Source organism: Pongo pygmaeus, chromosome 3, assembly GCF_028885625.2.
Source record: "Pongo pygmaeus isolate AG05252 chromosome 3, NHGRI_mPonPyg2-v2.0_pri, whole genome shotgun sequence".
Classification (NCBI taxonomy): domain Eukaryota; kingdom Metazoa; phylum Chordata; class Mammalia; order Primates; family Hominidae; genus Pongo; species Pongo pygmaeus.
This window is the reverse complement of record NC_072376.2, coordinates 65759199-65782190: the sequence shown is the minus strand read 5'-3', so window position 1 is coordinate 65782190 and position 22992 is coordinate 65759199. Positions and strand designations below refer to the sequence as shown.

General features: G+C 38.7%; 1 protein-coding gene across 8 annotated transcripts in view; it reads left to right on the top strand.

The window, feature by feature from the left end:
• KIT (KIT proto-oncogene, receptor tyrosine kinase) overlaps positions 1–22992 on the top strand; it is an 82478-nt gene that overhangs the window by 52127 nt on the left and 7359 nt on the right. For 2 of the 8 annotated variants that reach the window (XM_054485794.2, XM_054485795.2), the window contains exons 8-17: positions 13236–13350; positions 15512–15705; positions 16842–16948; positions 17040–17166; positions 17447–17551; positions 17635–17745; positions 18957–19107; positions 20955–21046; positions 21497–21624; positions 22691–22813. In XM_054485794.2, coding sequence (XP_054341769.2) covers positions 13236–13350; positions 15512–15705; positions 16842–16948; positions 17040–17166; positions 17447–17551; positions 17635–17745; positions 18957–19107; positions 20955–21046; positions 21497–21624; positions 22691–22813 — 1253 coding nt within the window. The remainder of the gene's footprint in view (positions 1–13235; positions 13351–15511; positions 15706–16841; positions 16949–17039; positions 17167–17446; positions 17552–17634; positions 17746–18956; positions 19108–20954; positions 21047–21496; positions 21625–22690; positions 22814–22992) is intronic. The other 6 variants (XM_054485797.2, XM_054485796.2, XM_054485800.2 and 3 more) reach the window with 3 other exon arrangements.

Genomic DNA, 22992 nt, shown 5'->3' with positions numbered 1-22992 from the left:
CTTCTTCCTGGCTCCACTCTGGGCCCCGTGTGCATTTCCAAGGAAGGTGCCTCCCACACCGTACCTGCTAGGGCAAGGGAGGCCCCCAAAGACTAGGAATTCCAAGGGAGTGGCCCAACAAATGACTACTGGAATTGGCTTTCCTGGGCGTGTGGAGGATGTGGAGACACCTGGAATATTTCATAGAGAAGAGCTTAGGAGTTATGCTGGGCACTTTATGTGTGCTGGGCTATAGGGAGTTGTGGGAACAAAGGACTGGGGCCAATTCCTTGTCTTGAAGGAGCTTACTTTCTGTACGAAGTGTTGTGGGTTTTTTTGTTTGTTTTTGAGACAGAGTCTCTCGCTCTCTCTCCCCGGCTGGAGTGCAGTGACATGATCTCGATTCACTGCAACCTCCATCTCCCAGGTTCAAGTGATTCTCCTGCCACAGCCTCTTGAGTATCTGAGACTATAGGTATGCCACTACACCCAGCTGATTTCTGTATTTTTAGTAGAGATGGGGTTTCACCACGTTGGCCAGGATGGTCTTGAACTCCCGACCACAAGTGATCACCCACCTCAGCCTCCCAAAGTGCTGGGTTTATAGGCATGAGCCACCGCTCCCAGCTAGATGTTTTGTTTGTTTGATTTTGAGACAAAACATGTTGACAAACATGTTGAGCCAGCATCTGTCTCTGTCACCCAGGCTGGAGTGATCATAGCTCACTATATCCTTGTACTCCTGGGCTCAAGAGATCCTTCTGCTTCAGCTTACCAAGTAGCTGGGAGTACAGGCATGCACCACCATACACAGCTAATTTTTAAATGTTTTTTAGAGCTGGGGGTCTTGCTTTGTTGCCTAGACTGGTCTTGAACTCCTGGACTAAAGCAATCCTTCTGCCTTGTCCTGCTAAAGCACTGGGATTACAGGAGTGAGCCACAACGCTCAACCTGTGTGAAGTGATTTTACATAATTGTCTTATTTGATGCTACAGCTCAGGAAAGATGGTAGGGTGGGTGGTGTAAGTCAATGAAAAGAAATAGCTGGACAGATTTTTTATTGCTAATCCAGAGTCTTTTGACTATGAGCATTTCAAAAATTGTGTTTTCTGAATAAGACATTCATACGAGTTTAGATGAAGAAGGTCACATTCATGTAATTAAACACATATCTTTATTACTGGCCTTCCCAGAATCCTAATATGCTGATGTGACTTTTTCAGAGGGGCCCATGGGATAGGATGTATATATCCCAAACTTATTTGATCACACAGTTCTCCCTTTTCAAGGGAAACATTATTATCTGAGTTCCAGCAAACAGTTTTGATTACATAGCATTTCACTGGTCCTCAATTCAAGTATCTCTAGATTAATTTCAATGTGAATCAGAAAGTAATAGTATATAGAGGCTGGACGTGGTGGCTCACGCCTGTAATCCCAGCACTTTGGGAGGCCGAAGCAGGTGGATAACCTGAGGTTGGGAGTTCGAGACCAGCCTGGCCAACATGGTGAAACCCATTCTCTACTAAAAATAGAAAAATTCAGCTGGGTGCGGTGATGAGTGCGTGTAATCCCAGCTACTTGGGAGGCTGAGGCAGGGGAATCACTTGAACTCCAACCCGGGAGACAGAGGTTGCAGTGAGCTGAGATCGCACCGTTGCACTCCAGCCTGGGCGACAGAATGAGAGTCCATCTCAAAAAAAAAAAAAAAAGTAATAGTATATATCGCTTAGTATATTACCCATGGACAAAATTACCTGCTTCTGAAAAGTCTTAATGTTCATCTCATTTGAGAGATGACCGTAGGCAAATCGGTATCCTTGCAAGCATTATATGCATATTGTTCATACAGAATTTTATTGTGGCTGCTCTTGTGTGATGCTTCTCAACCTTTCTATGTTAAAAGACTTTCTTTTCTAAGATTCCTGATTCATTGTGGATCAATACTTCTTGTAAAATATAGTAAAAACCAATTACTGGAAAAGTGAAATGAAAAAGAACAGCAATATACAAAATACAAGTTCGGGTTTTTTTATTTTTTAGATTCAATAGATATAACAATTACTCTTTGTCAAATTGCTCCTCCTCAGTGCTTCTTCTCAGTTTCTGTATTTATCTCCTGTGCACCAGCAACAGCAGATCGTGGGTGGGGCCCACTCCACAGACCTCACTTTGAGAGCTCAGTGGTTGGGAATTTTATGAAGTGAGGTACTTTGTGTTATCACTGTTTCCCTGGCTTTAAGTCCAAAGGGGCATTTAAATGTGTCTCTTTTCCTCTTTTTTCATGCTTCCATTTGCCAGTGTGTGGTCGGCCAGTTGGTCATGAGATATTGACCTCAGGAGGTTGTTTCTGACTTTTCTCTGGTCGGGGCAAAATTGCTACCAGGCTAATTTGCCATTCCAGCAGGCTCAGTTTTAATCAGTGCTGCTGGTGAATCCATGCTTATTTGAAACTAGATAGGATATGTTGTTAACCTTCCAAAAGGATATCTTCTTGGATTCCCTGTAGGTAGGAGGCCTTTTCTGCATTCTGGGGTGTGGGTCTCTAATACCCACCCAGCACTTCCTGAGGTCCCGCTGTATTTCACTGGATATACAGATGAGGATCATGTTGGTCCTGACCTCAAGTTAAGCTCTTCAGAAAGTCTTTTCCTTGATGTTAGTTTGTTACAAATAGCAAACTGACAAAGGCGTTTATTTCACTTACCTAACACGTTGGATTTCTTGATTTGCAAACGTTTGGACAGAGGTAGTAGCATTTATGTTTGAGCTTTAAACTGTCTATGAGGTACGTCCCAGTTGCTCTTTACAGATATAGTTAGCTGATTTGTTTGTTGATTTTTTTAATTGAAAAAAATTCTAGTTAACATTATTATGTAGTAGTATTTTTTAAAATTTTATTTAAATAGTTTTTGGGGAACAGGTGGGTTTTAGTTACATAGGTAAGTTCTTTCATGGTGATTTCTGAGATTTTGGTGCACCTGTCACCCAAGCAGTGTACACTGTACCCATGTATAGTCTTTATCCCTCACCCCCCTCCCACCCTTCTTCCCAGGTCCCCAAAGTTCATTCTGTCATTCTCATGATTTTGCATCCTCATTGCTTAGCTCATGAGGTAGGATTTTTTTATGTTAAATTTTAAAATCAAAAGCTAAAATAATTCTACAGTTTTAAATTTAGAATAGTTGTGGCCTTTTTGACATCATTTTAGCTGAGCCAGTTACATATGTAGGTGTACTGTATGGTTTATTTTGTAAATAAGCTCAGCCTCAAGGACAAAAGGGATTGTGTTCTGCAAAAATCAGAATTGTTAAAAATCAGAATAATGAATGCATAGTGTTTGTTAGTGCAGAAATTCAGCCTACTTTTACTCTGTGACACTAATGCATAATTGCTTAATAGATTCATCTGCAAGAAATGCTATTGAAAATCCTTGATTTGGCATGGTTAAATGTTTGGCGGTTGAAAAATCTATTTGTTTTGAAAATTCCACATGTAAATTTCAGTATATTGAATGTGGGGAAGGAGCATGTTTTAATTGCTTATATGGTAGACTTTAAAAAAATATTGTGCTCTGACAATTTGTGTTAAGAAAACACGTATATAACATGTTAAGCTTGAAAATGTTCTAATACTGTTTCTAACCTCTCTAATCAAGCCATGATTTACATGGGCCTGTTAAACTGACTCAGTGACATTTAAGGTGGTTTATAGTGGCCAAGAGCCATTATAACATGGTTGCCGTCTTTGAGTAGAACTTCTAGTGGAAACTGATAGGAATTTTCATTAAAAAACAAAGCAAAACCAAAAATTAGTGATTATGTCTGCATTGAATTTGCATTACTCTAATTACTTTTGGAATTGCTTATCTAAGATGTGTATAGACATCAAATTCTTAGATCTGAAATGTTTGATATCCTTCAGTGAAAATGGTGATTTGTTTTTCTTGGAAATGAAAATCAGGAAAAAAGTAGAGTTTTGAAACCTTACCTCAAAGTGTTTTCTCAATAGGCATTACCCTTTCCAAAATTCTTGGAAATATTAGAAAAAAATGACATTGCCAAGATGCTATGGGTAGCTTATGCTACTTATTTAGGAACTGATGGCCTCTTTGGTTATATTAAATGTCACACAATGAATTTTTTTGCCAGATCCAGGACAAATAAAAGGCCAAATATGCACTTTAATCCTAATATATCCATTTGGCTTTTTTCCCCACTCCATCTAGTATTCCTTGAATAAATAACAAACTTTATAGTGGACTTAAAGGATAATCAGTAAAGTAAATATTTTGTAGGTTTATTTTGGCTTCAATTTTAAATACCCATGTGAATCCTGAAATAATTTACATCATTATAGAAATAAATTATGGTTGATCTGATAAACCAGTTGTTTTTCAAACCTTTGGAATGATTTTAAGAAGATCCTGTAACCTTAAAGTGGATAGTTCAAAACATGATCTGGTAGCATTTCCAGGGCGGTATTATGCATTTAAAATACATGGCAAATGGTATTTAGGGATCATAAAGAGATCCCTCTCCCATTTTAAAGGCTTATCCTTTAATGACAAGCTTCAGCCAGTGCAGTGGGAGTACTGTGATCCTCATGGTGGTGATGGGGAGGCAGCCATTGAGAACTGAAGGGCTCCCTTTGATCATTAGCCTTACATAGGATGCATTTAATGTTGAGCTAGATTGGAAGCCCAAGTGACTGCTGAAGTGCACCAAATTAATTCAGAAGTCACCAATTTCACTCCATTTATGGAAGGGTATTAACAGGGGGTTGAGAAACAATTTAAGGAAATGTTAAATAATGTATTATTTCCAAATCACTGCATCATATAATTAACATCCTACCTATTGTTAGCAATTATTTATAGGTCATACAGTATACCAAAATCAGCCAAAGTAATAAATCACCCAGAATAAGGCTTCTCGATGAGAAAGATCCCCTTTGACCATGTATGCAAAGTCTGGGCTACCTTTTAGTATTTTTGGTCACAGTTAAATCCAGTTATGGATGGCGGAACCAATTCTAGGGAGAAGCTCCTTCAGATAAAGCACATAGCCAACTAGCTTTTGGCCAGCCAACCAGAAATGATCACAGGTAGACTATCAGTGCATTTGTGTTGCTGTTAAAAAAAAAAAAAAAAAAAATGCCCGGGGCTGGGTGATTATAAAGAAAAGAGGTTTATTTGGCTCACAGTTTTGCAGGCTGTAAGAAACATCTGCTTCTGGTGAGGGCTTCAGGAAGCTTCCACTCATGGTGGAAGCGGAAGGGGAACAGGCATCACATGGCAAGAGAGGAGGAGAGAGAGAGAGGAGAAGAAGGGTGCCAGGTTGTTTTTAAAAATTGGATCTCAAGGGAGCTAATAGTGTGAGGAGTCACTCATTACCTCTAGTACAGCACCAAGCTAATCATGAAAGATCTGTCCCCATGACCCAGACACCTCCCATCAGGCCCCACCTCCGGTATTCAGGATCAGTTTTTAAACATGAGATTTGAAGGGGACAAATATTCAAACTGTATCATAGACCCGTGAAGCCAGCCATATAGATGGCTTCACCTGTTTGCCAGCTCTCTGGGTCACCCACCTGGCTGGAATCTCCAACTGCCCTTACCCAGAGTAAAATAATAATGGCAGTCTTGCCTGCAAGGACTGCTCAGATTTGGTCCTTAAGGCCACTGTGCCCTTCAGGAAGATCCTCACAAAACAGAGCAAAGTTACTAGAACTTCAACTTTTTTGGAAGATGGAAATGTCTTCCCACCACTTACCTATTAGCTTTTTCTTTCCATTTTTTAAAAAAATAGTAGGACCTTTCAAACACATGCATGTCCAAACTGTACTTGTGTTAGAGGCCACAAATTTGAAGACTTGCTGTTGATTTTTGCTTGGAAGTCTTTGCTTTTCAGTATTTTCCCCATTAGGTGGATACTATTAGAGTGACTTCCTCTTATATTAAATAATTGGAAATGTTAAACGTTAAATAAAGTGCTGAATAGAACTCCTTTTTGATTTATTTACTTGCTTTTGAGAGTTTGCTCTAAGGCTGCAACAGTAACTGGAACATAGCTTCGTTTGTGTGAACATTTGTATGCTGCATATGTTTTTAAATTAAAACAATTTTTTCTTATTACAAAAGCATTATGTGAAGGGTAGAACAATTAGAAAATGTAAATAAGCAAAAATAAAAATCAAGTTTTAAGTTTATTTACTTTTTATAGATTACCATTACTAATATTCTTTATTATATATTCCTCCAGACCATTAATTTTTTTAAAATAAAAATGAGGTCATATTGCTTTATAACCTGGATTTTTGGTGCTGCACAACAAAAGCATTGTGAATATCTTTCTATAACATCATTTTGGCATCTCAGTGTATGGATCTTTTATAATTTCTCTAGCCCATGCCTAATGCAATTTTGAGACATCCAGGAGTGAGGCGGGACTCTGAAATGATGTGACTGAATTTTAAAAGAAACCTGTCAGATGATTATTTAAAGTTTATAATTATCTTGTTTAATCTCTAATGAGTGACCGTGCTTAAGTGGCTGGAAGTTAATAAGGTTATCATCTGTTGTTATCTTTCATGCTCTGTGTCTTCAACATACGATATGGCAGATATACTGTGCTGGCTTTCAGGACAGTTCTAAATTAAGGAATAATTTTCAGATCTTCTTAGTGTGGTAGCTAATCTATGTAAAAACATAGCTTGTCTTTTCACTTAATCTTTTTATAGATAATATGTGTTCATTTGAGATATCTGACAGTGTTTGAACTCTGTTTGTATTTTCTCTTCCTGAGCTTGAAATGAGTTTTTGTTCTCAAATTGCTTGGGAATTATGAATGTTGTTTTTGATGTGACACTCTAATATCTTTTTCTCCTTATAAAGAGAATGTCTGTGGAGGCAAGAATTGCTATAGATGTTTAAATTGGAAAAAAAAAGATATAATGGCAACCTACTTTTAAAGTAGAACTTGATTCTCTTCTGTTCTGAAAAAATTTAGCAGATGTAGCTCTGAACTAAGCTAAACATCTTTCCCTCCTCAAAGGTTGGCGTCATTACTGTTCCTCCCTATCTCATAAGAAAGTTGGTCTGGTGGGTGTGTTGCTAATTTAGGGGCCTTGATGTAAACACTGAACCTGTAAGAGAACCAGGTAAACTGTCTGGATCCATAGCCCTTGGTTGTCCCCATTTCAGTGGTTTGGCCATTTTTTTATATTGATGGTGGAAAAGCAGTAGAAACAGGTTTAGGAATGTAGCCATGTAAACTTCTGCTGGAATTGACTCTAAACTTGGATACATAGACTTTGCTAAAAGCAGTGAGTGGTCCCTTTTATATTGTGGAACTTCCACTCTGTGGAGATTTTCTTTTCAGTTGAGCCACTTGTTTTTATATCAAATTAGCTTCCTTCATTTACAGATGTATGCAAGGTCACCTGTAATGTAGTGAAATTTAAATTAATCCAAGAATAGGGACATAATGTTTCCATGGGCATTCTGTCAATACCCTTCTCCTCCACTTCTGAATTATGTGGCAAAATGAATTAGCTACTTTTCCAGAGCAGGAAAAAAGAGGCTTTTGTCCCATGCCTGCACTCCTTGGCAGCTAGCAGAGTGGCATTGTGATGTGTGTACAGGTCTTCCTCCCCACGGCTGGGTGATACAGCAACGGTGCTCCTGTAAGTTGAGCAGTGATTCTGGCTGAAGAAGTCTCTCTCCAAGTAGTTTCATCATTTTTCAACGTAATCTCGTGATTGGGATATCTTTTTGATTGCTGTTTAGACCAGGGGTTGGTAGAATTATAGCCTGCTGGCCAAAATTGGCCTGTAGCCTGTTTTTGTTTTGTTTTTTTTTTTTGCTTTTGAGACAGAGTCTTGCTCTGTCGCCTAAGCTGTAGTGCAGTGGCACAATCTTGGCTCACTGCAACCTCCACTTCCCAGGTTCAAGCAGTTCTGCCTCAGCCTCCCGAGTAGCTGGTATTACAGGCACCTGCCACCATGCCTGGCTTATTTTTGTATTTTTAGTAGAGATGGGGTTTCACCATGTTGGCCAGGCTGGTCTTGAACTCCTGACCTCAAGTGATCTCCTGCCTTGGCCTCCCAAAGTGCTGGGATTACAAGCATGAGCTGCTGCACCCAGCCTATAACCTGTTTTTGAATGGCTCACAAACTAAGAACGTTATTGAATTTATTTCTGATTAGTTTTAAAAAATCAGGAGATTTCATGAGACATGAGAATACAACTCAAATGTTAGTGTCCACAAGGAAAGTTTTATTGAAAACAGCCATGCCTATTTGATTATATAATGTCTATGGGCACATTTGTACTACAGCTGCAGAGTTGAGTTGCAGGAAAGACCTTATGGCCCACAAATCTAAAATATTTACCTGAAATATTTATCTCGCCCTTTATAGTAAAAATTTGCTGAGCCCAAGTTGAGAACATCACTTCATTAAGAGAATGATTTTTTTTCTTTTTAAAATGACAGTCACTGTTAAAATAAATAGGTACAGGAGATTGTAGTTGAAGTTTTATTTTGTTTGTTAAATAAACTTCTGTTAGTGTCCATATGCCAATTTCTGGATATCTTTAAGAATGTATAAGACACAGTGTATGTCCAAAATATCTATTCTGGGAATTTTTTGAAAAGTATAATATTCCTTTTGTAAGTAAGGTTATTTTTCTACTCCAATTTTAGCTGACTTAAATTTCTTTATTATAATGGTATTATGGCACAACTGTAGGTTTTACACAGACCAAAACTGGGATAGTGAAAAATTCCGGAAAAGCATTGCTTCATTTGCCTTTAAACACCAGCAAACCTCGAATTTTAAAAACAGAAATTCATTCTTATGATCCCTCTTCATTTAGTCTTTTATTATTTGGAGACTTAAGTGTTTGCATTTTTTGTCCTGCTGATTATAAAATGTGGGCAAATGTGCATTTATAGCGGAAGTTGGTTAAAGTGGCTGGGTGAGAGAACTCTACTCAAAAAATGCCTCCCCGCATTTAGATGAAGAAAGGAAGACCCCTTCTACCACTGGCTTGTGTATTGCCTTTCAGCCACCAGCCCTCAGCTTTGTTGTCTGTACTGTGTTCTTAAAATTCATTTTGTTCTTGCTTTCCACATGGACTGGATGGTGATGAAAAGAATATTTTCCAAGATCACAAATCTGTGGGGTAAATCACTGGTGTGTAGTATTTTTAATTGCATGAGCAATAAATTCTCAGCAGAGTTACAAGCATCTGAAATCTGCCTACAAGCTGATCAGTGTTGTTGGCGATATCAGAATGACTCAGGTCCACGATGTTTTTAAAGGCAAAAAGGCTATTTTTTTTATCTCCACAGGAAATGCATAACTTATACACCTCTTAGGCTTATCTAAACCTCCAACTTGGGAGGAATTAGAGAATATGTCATTTGCTATACTGCTTATTGCAGAATATCTAAGAAGCCAGAGCTCAGATTTAACCTGGAGAACTGCAGTTATGTATCTTTAAAAGCAAAATGTATATTTAATGCCAAACACGGTGCATTGAGGCACTTACAAAATGCAGATGAGCCCAGATTTTCATTTTTAGGAATTAGATTTCTACCTGGCTCATTCTTTATGCATTAAACATTTTCATAATGCAACTTGCCAGGTACAGCTCATGCTGTACTAGTGTGTCTCATCCTTTTCAGAAGGAGGTCTCTTAGCACCAATGTTAGGGAAAGGGCTGGACTGTGGTGAGGCAAAAAAGGCACCTAGAGTGTGAAATGTAAGGAGGTGCTCTCACAGATACCCACTCATAGGCCCTTTAGGGTTAGTGCCTTCTTATTTTTATGCCCTGGGTGCTTCTCTTGCCTCACTCTTGTCCTGGCTTTTATAAGCATTCCTTAAAGGCCCTTTAAAAAGGTACATTGCTGGGTCATACCCTCAGCTTACTAGATCTCTGGAGGTGCGGCCCAGGAATGTGCATTTATTCTCTTCCCTTAGAGAGTCTAAGGCATATTGAAGATTTAGGACCCTGTCAGCTTGGTTGGCCAACCTAAGGCCAGCAGGACAAAAGCTGCTCAATTAGCCTCAGGTTATGACCCACCTGGGATAGAAACTTAACAAAACTGCTTAATTAACCGGCACATGGTAACAAGTAGGCCGGCCAGACCACACCGTTGCCAGCCATGGCTGTTGTATAACTGCTACCAGGTGTCACGCTAGAAGGCTTGGATGTTAGAGCACACTTGTAACCAAAGCTAAATGGAATTGATTATGTAATTTTGAGCTGTTCCAATTTTTTAATTAAACAATGTTTTATAGGTTCACTTTCAGCTACCCATTCATTGCAAAATAAAATTAGAAATAAAAGAATAAAATAGAAACTTTTCATAGCCATACTACCCAGAGATAACCATTGTTAACATCATCTTAAAGTGTTCTTTCAGCCTTTCCTCCGCCTATTGAGTTAATATTTAATTCCACTGAGAATTTACCATGTAGTGTTATGAGCATTAGGAAGTATGAGTACATCTATGTTGTGAACTTAGCTCCTATTTGAGTCCTATTCAGTTATCTCTACCATCTTTGTGTAGACTGGTCCCACTCATCATTCATCTCAGTGTTATGAAAAATCCATGTTGTCAGGCACTTGGATTTCTTATCTCATGGCCCTCCATTGCAAAAATAATAGAAAAGTGCCGTATTTACGAAAGTCACCATTAGGCTGTTCTCACAGATCTCTTCTTGTGACTCTATAATTGAATGCCTTTGGAATCTTAGAGACTTGTTCCTTTGGGTGGGATCTTCATCATTCAACAGTGCTTACTGTGTGCCGGCTGTGGGTCGCACTGAGCTAGGAGTTACAAGTATACTCAATCAGTAAGATGTCGTTTCTGCCCTCGAGAACATCGAGTCTGATGGAGGAGGCAGACCAAGATCTTGCATAGCAGCGTCAGGTGTTCTTTCCTTATTCCCAAAGCATTTAAGGAGAGAGACCAGCTTGGCATCAGAGAGTTTAGGCTTGCTTAGAAAAGGAGGTGACACTTAAACTGAATCCAGAGAGACCCACAGTATGGCACCTAGAGTCCCTAGCAAATAGCATTCTCCTAAGAGTCTGCTGATTTCTTGTGTTGTGTCCTACTTTTCAGCCTGATCACACAGTTGCCCATGATAATTAAACGAAACTTGCCAGATGGATGCTTTCGCAAGACGATGGCTTGTCTTCTTGCTCTATTTGTGAAAGCTGGCATTGGATCCAAACTCTCAAGGATGCCCCTACCTTGAGATTGTTTTGGAGAGTTTCTCTTTTGTGTATATTAGCCAAATGGCCTGCTCATCAGCAGGGCCAGGTTGAGTGACAGGTGGGTGTGTCATGCATGTGGATACTCTGATCTGCGCCAACTCCAGGGAGGTGCCTCCAGGGAGGTGAGGTGCTGAGAGGTTGTTCTACAGAGATGTCATTTATCAGTGTTACCTTCCTTTGGGGAAATAAACTTCCTAAGTTTCTGATCTGTCAGTCTTTCCTTCTCACTGCGTATATTTTCCCTATCAGTTGCAACATAATTGATGTTGAATTCCCTGCGCATTGGGTTGAAATATACACCTTATCAGACTATTTTAAAGAAGGAATTTTTAGATTATTGAGGAGAATATTTAGAGTGGCAAATACAGTTCACTTCATTTGTAGTGAAATTGGTTATCCAAGAAAGGTAGATATTCTGATTATAAAATAATAACTCAGTAATAATAGTAATAATATATATTTTATTGAGATGGAGTCCCACTCTGTCACCCAGGCTGGAGTGCAGTGGTGCTCACTGCAACCTCTGCCTCCTGGGTTCAAGCCATCCTCCTGCCTCAGCCTACCGAGTAGCTGGAACTACAGGCGCATGCCACCATGCCCAGCTAATTCTTGTGTTTTTAGTAGAGATGCGGTTTCACCGTGTTGCCCCGGCTAGTCTCAAACTCCTGACCTCAGGTGATCCACTGCCTCAGCCTCAGCCTCCCAAAGTGCTGGGATTATAGGCTTGAGCCACCGTGCCCAGCAATAATAATAATAAATAATTGTTTCATTTCTATAAGTCATTCTTAGCTCTCTGTATGTGTCATCTCATTTAATTGTCTCAATATCCCTATGAGATGGGCACAGTTATTATTCCCATTTTACACATGAGGAAACAAAAATTTAGAGAGATGTAGAAACTTACTCAAGTTCAAAGAACTGAGAAATGTAAGAGCTGGTATTCGAATGTGTCCACTATGCATGGGGCTCCCATAATTCTGTGCTTAGACTTGGCACAATCAATGCTATTCTTCCGAGTACAGGGTGAGCCTATCAGCATCCCTGCCATCCTGATGCTTCTGTTGAGCTTATTTATTCTTAGAGGGTTGGAATCCTTCAGATGTATTGCCATCAGAACCACAGAGTATAAGTGCATCTTCCTTTCACTTTGTAAATAACTTCAAAAATTAGAAATTCTTGAGTGTTAGCTGGTTATTGTAGTTACACAGAAATACCAAATTAGAGCATTTCTGCTGTTACAGTGAATATATTCAGATTTTTATATATATATATATTTATTTATATATTCACGTTCATATATACGTAAATATATAAATCTTGGGCTGGTTTTCTCTTCTAGTTTTCTGTTCATATTTTGCATTTGAAACAAAGATTTGAAGTAAAGCCCATATTGTATTTTACTCTTTATGTTCTAGCTTCCCTGTAAATAGAGTGATTTGGCTTTTAATCAGCACCACCGTTCCACCCCCGAAAAGGAGAAAATTCATGTAAGAGCAAAAGAGTGGGGCTTATCTTTTCCTCTAACAACTCCTAATTTCATCCATTCCAGTTCCCACAATAACTTGAAATTCCTAGGGCAGGTACAGTTGCTTGGAATCCCATTGGCAGGAATCCTTTAAAGTGGATTTTTACCTATGGAACACTTTGGAGTCCTAGAGTCTTGATTAGCAGTCTTCAGATCCCTACTCCCTGAAAGCAGAAGCCCTGCAGTTGGCCCTGCGACCTCTGCCTCAGCCATCCCCTCTGGGGCTGGGCCACTGTTGCTGGGAAAGCCTTTCTGGGTTGGACCCTGACAGCTGCCTCCTTGTACCTTCCACTCCCTGGTTCAGATTCTGCCCTTTGAACTTGCTCCCTCAGGCTCCTCAGCAGCCTCAGCAAGGTTGTAGGGATTAGAGAGGGAGTGAAGTGAATGTTGCTGAGGTTTTTCAGCACTCTGACATATGGCCATTTCTGTTTTCCTGCAGCAAAACCAGAAATCCTGACTTACGACAGGCTCGTGAATGGCATGCTCCAATGTGTGGCAGCAGGATTCCCAGAGCCCACAATAGATTGGTATTTTTGTCCAGGAACTGAGCAGAGGTGAGATGATTATTTTTGGCACCGCTTATAATGCAGAGGGGAAGGACTGCAATTCACTTGAATTTCAAATATGTTTTCTGTTTTTTTTAAAAAAAACCTTTGTTTTGATTATTGGTTTTTTTCTAGCCATGTGGCTTTTTAGAAGGGATAATTGCTATATTTTTGTTGGTAGACATTAATTTTGTTTGCTGAAAAATGATTACTGAATGACTTCTCTATTTTGGTGGTTATCTTTCTGGATTTATCATGCAATTTCTAGCCTGCAGGTAGATAAAGCAATTTTGCAGGACAGAGTAATTAGATTTCCATTCTATACACAGGAGGTAATGTGTGTGGGAAATGTGACTGTAGTTATCATGAAAAAATTACCTCAGTAGTTAATTGCCAAGTTACCAAAAAGTAATGATCGCACAATTACAACATACATATGGCATTTGCAAGCGACTGCTTTTAAAAAGGGTTTCTTCTTGATTAGGTGCCCAGCCCCTGAACAGAGAACATCTGGCACTGTGCTACTTGCCCCTCACCATCCACACTTAAGCCTTAAATTATTGCCCTTTTGCATTACCTGAAGACGAAAATGGAGTCACCACAGCTGTTTTTATCCATCAATTGCTATTTTATGCTCAGGCTTTAAAAGCCCAGGTTAACATCACAACTGAATAGTTAGTAGGATCGCGGAAATTTTATTTTTCATGGAATAAGCCTCTTTATCACAACAAGTTGGAAAGGGTTACAGCAGATTGCTGTTTTCAGCTGGGTTTTAGGAGACTGTTTTCTTTTGGAGAATACTAAGTAGAGTTCAAGGCCCCTGGGAGGAATGGCCACAGCAGAAGCGAGCCCCGTAGTTACAGGCATTCATTCAGTAGATACACAGGGAGTGGCAAGTGTGTACCAGACACTATTCTAATGGACAGAAGACACCCAAGTCTTTTTGCCTTTATGAGTTTATGTTCTAGTGCAGGGGTGTTCAATCTTTTAGCTTCCCAGGGCCACATTGGAAGAAGACAACTGTCTTAGTTGTTACATAAAACACAGTAACACTAACGATAGCTGATGAGCTAAAAAAAAAAAAAAATTGCAAAAAAATCTCATAATGTTTTAAGCTTCATGAATTTGTGTTGGGTCGCATTCAAAGCCATCCTGGGCCACATGTGGGCTGCAGGTTGGACAAGCTTGTTCTAGTGGGTAGAAACACATAATAGATGGAATAAACAATGAATGTGTATAGGTGTTAGGAAGGGAAACGGAATAGCTAGGTGTTTAGAATAGGGAAGTCGGGGTCTGGCTCATGAAAAGGATCCCTTGCAGTGGTGGTCTCAGCCACCTGCAGTGTAACTAGGCCTTCCTGCTTAGAACTCAAACTTCGGTCCTCACTTTGACTATTTTCTGGTCTACATCCGTGATTTTGTTGTTGTTGTTGAGACAGAGTCTCACTCTGTTGCCCAGGCTGGAGTACAATGGAATGATCTTGGCTCACTGCAACCTCTGCCTCCTGGGTTCAAGTGATTCTCCTGCCTCAGCCTCCCGAGTAGCTGGGATTACAGGCGCCTGCCACCACGCCCAGCTAATTTTTGTATTTTTAGTAGAGATGAAGTTTCACCATGTTGGCCAGTCTGGTCTTGAACTGACCTCAGGTGATCTGCCCACCTCGGCCTCCTAAAGTGCTGAGATTACAGGTGTGAGCTACTGCGCCTGGCTCCTTGAAGATTTTTTATGCTTTCCTCCTCTATGCTATTTCTTTTCAACCATTCATGTACCCTTTTGAAGCTTGTTTATTTTAGGGATCTACTGTGTACCAGCATATATGCCTGCCATTTTATTGAATTCCTTTCCAATCCTTTCAGTAACCCTCTGCCATAGGTATTACTATCCCTGTTTTACAGTCGTAGAAACTCAGTCTTGGTGGGGGTTAAAGTAACTCATCAGGATTCAAACCTGCCATCTGACTCCAAAGCCTCCTCTGCCCTTTCTTCTCTTCCACAGTGCTTTTTTCACTCACTAGGTCACCAAAGTGCTTCTTCTTAGACACTTGTAAAAGGACATTTTCTGTTGATTATGAACCTCTAACTTTGTTTTAAAAGTATGCCACATCCCAAGTGTTTTATGTATTTATTTATTTTCCTGGAGTAAGCCGGGGCTTTTGTTTTCTTCCCTTTAGATGCTCTGCTTCTGTACTGCCAGTGGATGTGCAGACACTAAACTCATCTGGGCCACCGTTTGGAAAGCTAGTGGTTCAGAGTTCTGTAGATTCTAGTGCATTCAAGCACAATGGCACGGTTGAATGTAAGGCTTACAACGATGTGGGCAAGACTTCTGCCTATTTTAACTTTGCATTTAAAGGTAACAACAAAGGTATATTTCTTTTTAATCCAATTTAAGGGGATGTTTAGGCTCTGTCTACCATATCAGTCATGATTTTAAGTTCATTCCAACGTTGACCATGTCATTTCTGGTAATATGTGCATCACACCATACTGTCATCAAACTCACTAAGTTTCATTTTGTACTAGCTTGTTAAGTATATGCTTTTACCAGAGCAATTTTAACCATGCTACTTTATGTATTTTATATTTATGTGTGTCTTTATTATGTAATTAGTTGTATATTTACAATTGTCTCCAGTAAAAAGGGGCTAAGAAAGCAAATGGGGGGAATATATTTACCTTACACCCAAACAGAATTAGAACAATCTAAAATTTAAATTCAATGAAAAATTTCAGTTATTTAAAATGAATTATTTTAACATTTTGCCAGAGACTGTATCCAAAAGTTAACACTACCTTTATGAAATCATGTTAGCAAGTTATTTCTTTAAAATATTTAAAATTTGATTCATGTGTGACTAAATCTCTTAACAAGTTAAAAGATCTTTTGGGCAAACTGATGAATTGGTACAAAGTGGGAAGACAAAGAAACTGGGCACTTACTTTTTAGGCCTTCTTGGGGTTTTGTTTGTTTGTTGTTTTCGTTTTTTGAGTCAGCAAAGACTAGTGCCAAAAAGTGGCGTATTTTCTCAGGTTTTGAGTAGTGAAGTGAAGAATCTTCCATGTTTTTCAGACAGGGCAACGAAAAGAATACCTTAAAAATGTTTTTTTTTTTTTTTTTGGTTGTGAAAGGCATTCATGCCAGTGTAGGAAATTTGGAAAATACAGGAAAGCTTAAAGAAGAAAATATAAACCGTCCATAAAGGAAGCTTCTTTTTTTAAAGTTGTACAAGGCAGGAATTTGATTGAAGTACAAAGTGCATTCAGATGTTGCTTTTCATTGAAAAACAGCATAAATTATTCCTTTTCTACAGAAATCTCAACTTCTATTCTGCAGTATTGTGGTTTCAAGTTATATTTTTAAAGATTCATTTGAATAACAAGAGTGCTTTGCATCCTGCCATGGGCTGTGAGTTGGGAGGTGGGTCAGTTTGGGACTGAGTGGTTGTGGTAGAGATCCCATCCTGCCTAAGTTTGTGATTCCACATTTCTGTTTCATTGTAGAGCAAATCCATCCCCACACCCTGTTCACTCCTTTGCTGATTGGTTTCGTAATCGTAGCTGGCATGATGTGCATTATTGTGATGATTCTGACCTACAAATATTTACAGGTAACCATTTATTTGTTCTCTCTCCAGAGTGCTCTAATGACTGAGACAATAATTATTAAAAGGTGATCTATTTTTCCCTTTCTCCCCACAGAAACCCATGTATGAAGTACAGTGGAAGGTTGTTGAGGAGATAAATGGAAACAATTATGTTTACATAGACCCAACACAACTTCCTTATGATCACAAATGGGAGTTTCCCAGAAACAGGCTGAGTTTTGGTCAGTATGAAACAGGGGCTTTCCATGTCACCTTTTTGGGTACACATAACAATGACTTGAAGGAACTCCAGTGGCTTCCTTTGTTTTGTTCCACCTGAAACAACGAGTTTTCTGTGAAATTGCACCCCTTTTGATAGGTTTGGCATAGAGAACATTGTAGGAAAATGTCTCTAGACAAAATTGTTTTTAATTCCTTTATTGATTTTGAAACTGCACAAATGGTCCTTCAGTTCCACCACCAGCACCACCACCACTTACCTTGTTGTCTTCCTTCCTACAGGGAAAACCCTGGGTGCTGGTGCTTTCGGGAAAGTTGTTGAGGCAACTGCTTATGGCTTAATTAAGTCAGATGCGGCTATGACTGTAGCTGTAAAGATGCTCAAACGTAAGTTCCTGTATGGTACAGCATGCACTTGACATCAGTTTGCCAATTGTGCTTTTTGCTAAAATGCATGTTTCCAATTTTAGCAAGTGCCCATTTAACAGAACGGGAAGCCCTCATGTCTGAACTCAAAGTCTTGAGTTACCTTGGTAATCATATGAATATTGTGAATCTTCTTGGAGCCTGCACCATTGGAGGTAAAGCCATGTCCAAACTGCCTTTTATTGTCTGTCAGGTTATCAAAACATGACATTTTAATATGATTTTGACAATGCTAGATTATAAACTGTTTGGAAGATTTTTTTACCCAGACTATTGTTCTCTCTTGCTAGATTTTGTTTTCCTTATTGTTCTTAAAAATGCAGATTTTAATTTTATCATTATGGGGTAGAACAGCCCAGGACATACACTAGTTGTTGTCGTGTTTGTAACATCAACAACATCAGCCTCTTGAATATCTCATCCTGACCAGAAGGCTTCTCTTATCTTGTAAGCTTTATACATTTCTTGAACATATTTAGCCACAGAAAGGGTTAATATTAATTTGCATACTACAATTTAAAATAGGCCCCTAAGCCTACTGGTTCTCAAATATACACCAAATGAGGCAAACATTTCACTTCTCTAAAAATAAGTTTCCAATTTGAAGCCTTAGTTGAGGTTCCCATCAAGGATGTCTGTGATGTTTGCAGAAAGTATTTCAGTTGAAAGAAACAAAGATGTGTAAAATGAGCTGTTTCTGGAGATCCACGGTAAAGTTGACAGCCTTATATAATGTCTTCAAATAATCCCCATAAATGTTGCTTCACCACATCATGAATTGTTCATGAGAAAATTTCTTAACCAAGTTAAAGTTGCCTGTTACTTCTAAAGTACAGTTTAAACATTCATAACACCAAAAAATTTTTCAACTAGTAGCGCTCAGAACACAGGTCATTTTAGGTTTTCACTCACTTTCCAGTCTCGTCCCAGCTGGCTGCTCCTTGTGACCGATTTTCCCACTATGCCGCAGTTTGTGCCTTCATTATTTCCATAATAACGTTACAGAGAGTGTGTGAAGCCCTGCTGTAAACAGAAGTGAATCAAAGGATTCACGTAGGAAGCTTGATAATAGTAGAACCTTTGAAAGCAGTAACTTCTGTCTGTAAAACCAGCAGTCATGCTTGGCCCCAAATACTAATGTCACTTAGAAATTCAGGTTAAAAGAGGCTTGCTTGTTTTATGTTACTCCACATAATGCTGCTTTTTTGATAAGCAGTGTTAATATACAGGATTGTATTGGGACTAAGTAGGCTTATCCACTGAAGCTGAATATTAATGGCCATGACCACCCTTGGGTATTTTTATGGGAGGCAGAATTAATCTATATATCTCACCCTCTTTCTAACCTTTTCTTATGTGCTTTTAGGGCCCACCCTGGTCATTACAGAATATTGTTGCTATGGTGATCTTTTGAATTTTTTGAGAAGAAAACGTGATTCATTTATTTGTTCAAAGCAGGAAGATCATGCAGAAGCTGCACTTTATAAGAATCTTCTGCATTCAAAGGAGTCTTCCTGGTAAGACTGATTTACATAAATAGTTAGCTGTTGACAGGCAGTTCATGGGGTCATAAGGGTTTGCAATCAAGGCTGATTCTTTAAAAAATGAACTGAGGTACTCTGAGGTATGAAATCAAAATTATTAAATCATTTAAATGTGATTAACAGTTTAGAAAGTTCAAATTGTGTTTTTAAAGATTCAAACTGTTAAACCTAGATTTTTGCTGATTTTTAAAAATGCATTTTTAGTTTTCTTCTACACTTTAGTTCCATGCAACTGAATGAATTCTATTTCTGTTTCTCTTACAGTTCTGTCCTGCATGTATTTCCATTTATACCATTGAGCTTGGTACTATATGCCTGTTTCCAGTGAGATACTGTTTATAGGGAAAGTGCTAAAGCCTCTCAAGTTGCCACAGTAAAGTCCCTTTAAAACCTTTAGCAGAATGACAAAGAGCTCTGAACATATCTCTACACGTAGGCTTTTTGCCATCGATCTCTGGATTATTCCTATATACCTTGCCTCTTGCCCTTTTTATTTCATCATGCTATTAAAAGACGCAACTACTCCAGCACATTTCTTAAAATTCTGGACATTATTCTCATCTCTTTCATCATTGATGCCATTCTGAATTTGAATCATGTATAAAGAGCTTCAAGTTTGATTTACAACCAGAAAAGAATTCTTCTCATATCTTGCCTATTCTTTCTTTGGAAATGCTGTTAAGGGCCATCATTTGAGAAGACTTCCTAGATGTACCCAGTCCAACAGAAGTCATGGTTATTTTGCCCAATCCCCTATACTGTATATTGCTGCAGTTGTGTGGTAGATTTCTCCTATCCTTTTCATGCACTTTATATCCACTGCATCTTGCAATGGCAAGACATTGCCTCCTGAACTCTTAACACCAGGCCCTCAAGGAGACCTCAGTAAATATTACTGATGGGCAATTACCTCTTAAAGCCATTTTCTGTACCTCTGGCTAAAGTTTAAAAGCCCAGGTGAAACTTTTTATTTTTTTTAATCCTATAAACTCGAGTAGTTTAAAGTGGTAGTAAAAACTGTACAAAACCACTTTTTGTTAGTTTCTCCTGGGCATGTGCTCATTATATGAAGAAATGAGCCATTTTGCTTCTTTCTGAAACCTTGGCCCTATATATATCCTTTAACTTTCTGATATAATGGCCTAAATTGTTCAATCCTGTGTGATGTTCTTTGTGCTTTGGGATCCCATATGGGATTGGAACCACCAGCACACTCTGAAGGAGATTGTTGTCATGGTGTTTCTATGCTAATCAGAAGCAGGAAGTACTAGAAATCTTGAAGAGTCTCCAGCCAAATGTTGCAGATTGAAGAGGTCCAGATGGTTCAGAAAATCATCCAAATTATTGGTGTTTATCTGAACCAACTTGATTTTTTTTTAAACCTTCTTCCATCAGTCACTATATGTTAACGATCTCTGCCTCCTGCGTAACACATCTTGGAAGCTCTTCTTTGTCTTTCTTTCATCTTGTCTCCTGGGGCTCATTTAGAGAGTTTGAGGTAATACGGGATACCATATTTGGCTCTCTGTCTCCCATTAAATTCATTGTGTCAAGAGATGGGAAATTTCTAACCTGAGTCCTCTATATGATTAAACACAAAAGGACACCTAGTTTCTGGGCATGGACCCCAATATTGAATATTAAAAACCCATATCTTACAGAACAAGATTTTCAAACTCTTTATTCAAACTTTACATGACTTTCCTCAAATTGGTCCAGTCTATTATGTAGTGAAGGGGATGAGGAGGTAGACCCTGACCCATGAGTGCCCTTCTACACGTCCCACTTGATTCAGTCATGACTTGTTTCATCTCTCCCAGCAGCGATAGTACCAATGAGTACATGGACATGAAACCTGGAGTCTCTTATGTTGTCCCAACCAAGGCCGACAAAAGGAGATCTGCGAGAATAGGTGAGTACCTACCTATCAAGCAACAAGAGTAACTTTACAGAGAGTATATATATCATGCTAATGTGGAATATAACATCATTCCCAGTAGCAATGATGCAGACCAGTTCTGCTTTATGGTAGCAGTGCCAATGGTCAATGGCAGTTAGGGTTGCAAGTGGGTGTTTGGGGTCAGAGCATATGTTTTTGTGCCTGAGCATCTTACTATAGATATGGGATCTTTGCATTAATTCACCATCCCTCTCCTCTACGGATTTTGTAACCCAGCTTAGGATTGTTAAATATTAACTTTGTGATTCAGCATCTACCTTTCCTGGACACCAGGGAAGTGATCTGCCTGCAAGTTCACATTAGTTCATTCATTACCAGCCTTTGGTATGTCATTGCCACTGTCTTTTCCTTTACTAACCTTTATGGTTTTAATTGCTAAGAAAAATCCTCTCTTCCTCACAGGCTCATACATAGAAAGAGATGTGACTCCTGCCATCATGGAGGATGATGAGTTGGCCCTAGACTTAGAAGACTTGCTGAGCTTTTCTTACCAGGTGGCAAAGGGCATGGCCTTCCTCGCCTCCAAGAATGTAAGTGGGAGTGATTCTCAAAAGAGTTTTGTGTTTTGTTTTTTTGATTTTTTTTTTTTTTTTTGAGAACAGAGCATTTTAGAGCCATAGTTAGAATGCAGAGTGTCATTTTGAAATGTGGTAACCAAAAGCAGAGGAAATTTAGTTTCTTCATGTTCCAACTGCTGTCTCTTTGGAATTCCTGTTCTAATTTATAAGCTGTAAAGTACAAGCCTGTCTAAATGAGTTTTTCTATGAATATTCTTTTATATACAGTGAAATTCTTTTAAAACTTTTGGCTTTTAGGATATAGGATATGTTCCTAGAGAACAGAATCATTTTATCAGTAAAAGCAGAGGGCACCTCATAGTTACAAGGCTTGGGGTGAAGCATAGACTTGAATTTTACTGAAGTTAGATCCAAATATTATATGTGTGGCTTATGAAGTGTCAGGAAATAAGGGGTCAGAGAGAGTAATAAACACTTGGGAGAAGGATAGGAATGGAAAGAATGATGGAACCAAAACAAGGAGCATGGTCTGTGGAAGGGTGAGAGGAATTCCTTAGGAAGTAAGATTAACCGAACAGAATGAGTTACCAGCCCTACCCTTAAATGTCATGGGTGACATTTCCCAACAATTACCAAACTAAGAAAGGATATAGGATGGCTGAAATAAAGACCACCTTCGTATGTCCTTGGGAGATGTCAGATTGAAGTTGCAAAGGCATGTTAGGAACTCTGTGAAAGGACATTCAAAGAGATAGATGCATGCAAAATAAATTTTCAGTTTAAACAATATGATATGACTATTTCTTATGTATTTCCCTACGAATGAAAGCAGTCCTGAGAAGAAAACAGCATTTATTAGAATTGCTTTTGAAAGAGATTATAGTAATTAGACTCTTGATTATGTGAACATCATTCAAGGCGTACTTTTGATTTTTATTTTTGGTGTACTGAATACTTTAAAACAAAAGTATCAGATTTTTTATAATATAAGCAACACTCTAATATTAAAAAGTTAGTTTTCACTCTTTACAAGTTAAAATGAATTTAAATGGTTTTCTTTTCTCCTCCAACCTAATAGTGTATTCACAGAGACTTGGCAGCCAGAAATATCCTCCTTACTCATGGTCGGATCACAAAGATTTGTGATTTTGGTCTAGCCAGAGACATCAAGAATGATTCTAATTATGTGGTTAAAGGAAACGTGAGTACCCATTCTCTGCTTGACAGTCCTGCAAAGGATTTTTAGTTTCAACTTTCAATAAAAATTGTTTCCTATGATTTTCATAATGTAAATCCTGTCTAGGGATATCACACATTTTAGCAGTCAAATTAAGTGTACTTCAGCAAAATTTGCATGGTATGCTGAACATTACTACAACT